The 6,000-nt window shown below is 56.5% G+C and overlaps 1 protein-coding gene across 1 annotated transcript in view; it reads left to right on the top strand.

Annotated features, from left to right (window-relative positions):
* The first annotated feature begins 2,873 nt into the window (after window positions 1-2,873).
* RPS6KA1 (ribosomal protein S6 kinase A1) overlaps window positions 2,874-6,000 on the top strand; it is a 38,465-nt gene continuing 35,338 nt past the window's right edge. The window contains exon 1 of the mRNA XM_080801286.1: window positions 2,874-3,110. Within this exon, the coding sequence (XP_080657412.1) occupies window positions 3,048-3,110 (63 nt within the window). The 5' untranslated portion in view covers window positions 2,874-3,047. The remainder of the gene's footprint in view (window positions 3,111-6,000) is intronic.

The following is a 6,000-nucleotide window of genomic DNA, read 5'->3' as shown; positions in this document are numbered from 1 at the left end:
CTGAGCAGCAGGGGTCGGGACGCTGCAAATGGTTCCAGGCAACTGAACTGGAAGACACTAACACCGAGGTTAATAATGTCCACTGCCTCTGGTCCAAGCCCCCGCCCTTTCGCATCAGGGACGTGGAGAGTGAGTGAACAAGAGACCAAAATCTGGGCCCACACTGCCAGAGTGGTCTCAGCTCTACCATTTTCCAAGCTGTGTAACCTCGGAGAGACCCAGAGAATGGGATTCCTAATTTCTCTGTCCTCAGTTTCCTCCTCTGTTCACTGGAGAGAGTAACAGCTCCCACCTCATAATGCTGTGAGGATTAAATGAGTTTATACAGGCGAAGTACTTAGAACAGTGCCTGGTCCAGAGTAAGTGCTGGGTGTGTGTTGGCTGTAATTATTTCTGTAATCACACCAGACTGAACGTCAACTCTGGGAGAGCTGGGGCTTGGTTTTGTTCATCGCTCTATCCTCCACATCTAGAAGCAGTCCTGGGATACTATACATGCTTTGGAAGAGGGCCTGGCATGTCATATGTAGGCATAAAAGTTTACTGATTAACACGAATGTAGGCACGCCCGGGTGGCTCAGTTGGTTGGACAGCTGATTCTTGATTTCGGCTCTGGTCGTGGTCCTCCAGGTCCTGGGATTGAACACTGAGTTGGGGTCCACAGTTGGCAGGGAGTCTGCTTGGGGATTCTCGCCCTCTCCCTCTGCCCCTTCCCCCAGCTCACACACTCTCTCTCAAATAAATAAATAAATCTTTTTAAAAAAATAAAATAGGGGGACATGGGTGGCTCAGTTGTTAAGTATCTGCCTTTGGCTTGGGTCATGATCCCAGGGCCCCGGGATCAAGTCCCACATTGGGCTCCCTGCTCAGTGGGAAGCCTGCTTCTCCCTCTTCCACTCCCCGTGCTTGTGTTTCCTCTCTCCCTGTGTCTCTCTCTGTCGAATAAATAAATAAAATCTTAAGAAAAAAACAAAAAATAAAATAAAGTAACTGTTGTGCTCAGTACATACCTGAAAGATTTGGATTATAATTCTTTCACAGTTAGGGAAACTGTGGTTTAGCGATATAAAGTGAGTTAGTTTTCTCATGTTAAGGAGGTAAAAGAGTTAGGATTCAAATCAAGATTTGTTGGGTTCTGGAGCACCTGGCTGGCTCAGTCCACAGAACATACAAGTCTTGATTTCAGGGTTGTGAGTTTGAGCCCCATGCTGTGCATAGAGCCTGCTTCAAAAAAAATTTGTTGGGGGGGGGTGTTCCCGGGTGTCTCAGTGGGTTAATTTGGCTTAATTGGTTAATCTTGATCTGGCTCAGGTCATGATCTCAAGGTTGTGGGATTGAGCCCCGAGTAGGGCTCTGAGCTAAGCGGAATCTGCTTGAGTCTCTCTCCCTCTGGTCACCTCCCCCATAAAAAATTAATAAATCAGCAGGGAGCTGGATGTGGGGCTCAATCCCAGGACCCTGGGATCATGACCCTAGTGGAAGGCGGACACTCAAAGACTGAGCCACCCAGGCACCCCAAAATAAATAAATCTGTAAAAAAATTTTTCTTGGGTTTCAGTCTTTTCCACTAAAAACTCAATTCACTTGCTACCCTAGGAAAGTCGTGGAATAAGGGATGTATCTGGATTTAGGAGAAATATTCATAAACTTTGAGTTCTTAAAAGTCCTAATCTGTTCTTGACCAGCTGTGTGACCTTGGGTAAATCATCTTGTCCTTGTGAGGCTGTTTTATGATTTGTAAACTAGGTGGTGGTGGGAATTCAAAGAAATCACAGGTTGTTGGAGCTGATTCACAGAAGGTTTTTGATAACCAATCCTCTCCATCACCCTGCCTTAAATTTTACTTATTTAATTTAGAGAGTGGGGGTAGGGGCAGAGGGAGAGGGGGAGAGAGTCTTACTCAAGGCAGGGCTCAGTCTCACAATCCTGAGATCATAACCTGAGCCCAAACCAAGAGAGTCCCATGCTTAACTCCCTGCGCCATCCGGGTGCCCCAACCATCCCCCTGCCTTCCAACAGCTTTGCAAATAACTAGCCATTCTTCCCCACCCATGAACCTGCAAGCCCATCCCTCCACTGCCCCACCTGTGAATAAATCTGTCCGCACCTGGACCCCTAACACCTTTTTATATGGAGGCTGAATCTCTCCAAGAGGAACCCTTTTCCCTGGCCTTTTACTCCACTTGCCGCCCAAGTGTCCCTCAACCCTGGGAGTCTGGTCCTTGCCCTCCTCAGAGGGGGCACAAACATAAATCAGCCCGGGGCTGGGCCTGAAGTTGGAGAGATTCTCTGGAGATCTGGCTTGTAAGGGGTCCCCTCAAGGACAGATTACCCAAAAAATCTGGGGGCGCTATGGGTACTGATGGTGGCAACAGAATAGGAACCTATCCCGAGCTGGGGCGCTAAGATCCCGGGGGATCTCTAGGGCCTCGAGAGGTGAAGGCCCGAGGGGCGTGGGGCCCAGGTTCCTTTCAAGCCTGGGCCTGGGTCATTCGGTTGGTGTGAGTGCTTGCCTGGGGCGGGAAGGGGAGAGGCGGGCGGATGGGGGCTGGGGGAACAGGGGGCTTCTCTCCCGCAGGAGGAAGAAGAAATATCTGGGGCGTGACTCCGCGCTAGCAGATGAGGGGAAAGCGATGACCCCGGCGTGGTCCGCACGGGGAGGACAGCGTTTTGTTAAGGAGGAGCCGGGAAGGCCTCTTGTAAGCGGAGGAGAGCACCGGCCAGGAGCTCGCGACGGAGGCGGGGCGGGGCCCTCCCGCGCGCCGGGGGCTGGGGTCCGCTCCGGGAAAGCCGCGCCGCGGGGTCTGGGGCGGGGCTTCAGTGGCCCCGCCCCTCGCCCAGGTAGCCAATGGGCGCGGCGGCGCCGGGTGACGGAGGGAGCCGAAGTGCGAGTGCCGCGGCGGTAGCGGCGGCGGACGGCCCAGCCCCAGCGCAGGGGTCTCGTGGGGGGCGCGGGGGCGCAGGGGAGCGGAGCCGGGGACCCCGGGATCCGGGAGGCGGCGCGGCCCGGGCCGCCAGAGGAGCGCGGGCGGCCTGGCGGCGGCGCGATGCCGCTCGCCCAGCTCAAGGAGCCCTGGCCGCTCATGGAGCTGGTGCCGCTGGACCCGGAGGTGAGTGAGCGGGGCGGGGGACGGGCGCCCGCGGCCGGCTAGCCTGGGTCCCCACGGGGGCGGGGCGGCTCGCGGCGCCCTTGCAGCCTGGCTGGCGCTCTCGAGGGCGCGAGTGCACTCCGATCTCTTGTGCCCTTCTTCGGCTCCACACCCCTATGCCCCGGGTGTGTGTGTGTGTGTGTGTGTGTGCGCGCGCGCGCGCGAGGGACAGTTCCGCCAAGCGCCCAGAACCCCCTTAGCACGGGGAGGGGATCCCGCGAGGCCCTGAGATCTGGCCCCCTGTCACCCCACACACCTAGGACCTGTACCGGGAGCTGTCGGAGCTTCCTCTATCAGCGCAGAAGGGCAGGGCTGAGGTGCCAGATGTCTGGGATTCTATAAGAGATGAGGGTCATGAGAACGCCACGTCTCTTTCATGTCTCCCAGCGCCCTACCCCGAGAGCGCCCCGCTTCTCTGCTGCTGACCCTAGCAGGATTACCCCTCTTGACCCTTGGCAGTTGTGGGATGTGGGGTGACACCACCTGTCTAGGGCTAAAACTCTTGGTTTATTTTGCCCCCCGGGTTAGGACCAGAGGACACCTGTGTCCCCTACCCCAGGCTGTGGAGAAGACAGTGGGGAAAAGCCCTTAGACCTTGTGAGGATTATTCCAGGAGACATGGAGGACCTTGGTGCCTGCCTTCTTTCTTGTGAGCCCTCCCATAGGAAGGGCTGGGCCCCTGGGGTTTTTGGCCTCTGTCACCTAACCTCTCCCAGAAGTAGTTTCTGCCCTCCTCTGAGGATTCTGTGGTGCCAAGCCCTAGGATGCAGAAGGCCAGCTCTTCCTGTGCCTTTTGACCCCCAGGGTCAAGGTCAAGGTCCTGAACCAGCAGATTAAGAAAACTTTCCCCTCAGCCTCATGCTGGGAAGGAGGCAGATGAAACTCCATTTCCAGAGGGGATGTGGGGGTATACTGGGAGGGTGTGAAGACCTCAGCGAGCAGGGGAGCCAAGGTAATTTTCTCTTGGCTTTGGTCCCTAGCCCCTGCCTAGCTCCCCTCCTCTGCCTCCTCTTACCTGGGGCAACCACCAAGTACCCTGCCTCCCAGGGCCACAGGTTGTGCTTAGAGTGAGGACCCCAGGTCCCCAGCACCCAGGGTGTGCTACCCCTTTAAAGGGATGGTCGTAGCTGACACTGGCTATTGGATGGTGGGCGCGGCAGGATTAGGTAACCAACCTGAAGGTGCAATTTGGAGTAAATTGCTCTGGGATCCCTGCCATGGGGTTTTTACAGGCCCTGCACGGCTCTCGGAGGTTCTCTCGCTGACTCACCCTCTGAGGTGAGGAACACTGCCCTCTGCAGTACCCCCCCCCAACAAGGCCTGGGGCATCAGGGCTTGGTTGGGGGGGGGCGCTCAGAGATGGATGCCTTTGCCCTGGCATGCCCCTGTGACTTAGGCCTCCCCAGAGGAAGGGAGGCCGGGAAGTACTTAACCTAGGGACTTACCTTGGGTTATACTCACAGGAAGGGCAGACACCCAGGAGCTCGATTCCCAGTGCAGGGCATTACTTCCTGCTTCCCTTTGGGGAATCCTGGGGCAGGGGACCAGGTTTAAACAGGAAACTCAACTCAGTTTTGAGTACAACTGCATCTGAGTTCTGTGAGAGGAGAAGACTAGTGTATTTCCTAGGACTGGAGGCATCGTGATTTCTGAGCTTCACCTTGGAAACACTGTGTGACCCTCTGCCGGTCCTTAGCCTCTCTGCCCCTCTGTTCTTCCAGCGGCCAGTGCTGGGTCCTAGCTTCATGCTTCCTGGGCCTGAGAGGTGCAGAGCCCTGGGCGCTGCTGCCTGTTCTCCCCCTCCCCCACTGCATGGAAGTGCCAGGCATCTGGGTGTTATTGTTTGGGTAACAGGAGCCACGGCCGCTCTCGCTGGAGAACAGGGCCTTGCTGTTCTTAGCCCAGGTGACATGTAAGCGATACAGTAGCCTGACCCACAGGTACAGTCGCTGCCACCGCCTCCTGGCTGGGAAGGAGGTGGGCAAGGGGCTGCTGGGGGCATTTGGCAGAGGCCTGGGGCCTGGATGGCCCTGCCCTCCTCGTGACGCTGCCGAAAATGGGCTGCTGGGAGGCAAGGCCTGGCCCAGGTGGCAGTGTGGGTGCGGATTCCGCCCTGGGCCTTCCCTGGCCCTGCTGAAAGCAGGAACGTTCTCCGGGGGCCTTGCCCTGCCCTGTACAGAGCTTCACTGTATGCCACCGACCCTGCTTTGCCTCTGTTACCTTGTTAAAATAATTCTCTAAACAGCTTCTTAAAGTAGGGATCATTGGGGTGCCTGGCTGACTCAGTAAAGCGTGTGGCTCTTGATCTCAAGGTTGTGAGTTCAAGCCCCATGTTAGGCGGGAACCTCTTTTTTAAAAAAAAAGGGATTATTACCCCCATTTTTGGATGGGACAGCTGAACTTAGGAGAACTGGCCTATGAATTAATGTCAGAGACAGGATCAGAGTTCAGATCTCTCACTGTCTTCTAACAAGTTGGGGGGGGCGGGGCTCAAGGATGGGGAAGGGCTGGGATCAAACTGGCCCAGGTGGAAGGGACTCCAGGAGAGGCTCCGGATGTTGGCAGACTCTCTTTGTTCCACAGGGCCTCTGTCCAGCCTTTTCAGAGGGCCGGTGGTGCCAGCCAATCCTGGCACCTGGCCCCCAGCCTCCTGCAGCGTGCAGGGCTGCCAGGGCTGGGCTCTGAACCCAGCTCCTGGGGCTGCTTCCTGCCCGTGGGGCACGTGCTGTCTTTGTCCATCTGCTGCCTGGCTTCTCCAGATGCTGCCCTGAGCCCCACTTCTCAAGACAGAGCTGCCTGGGCGAAAAGGACGAATGCCTTTTGGAATCCATCTCTGACCTCTGGGGAGGGG

This window comes from Martes martes (genome assembly GCF_963455335.1).
Source record: "Martes martes genome assembly, chromosome: 4".
NCBI lineage: Eukaryota > Metazoa > Chordata > Mammalia > Carnivora > Mustelidae > Martes > Martes martes.
This window is presented reverse-complemented; position numbering and strand designations above follow the sequence as displayed.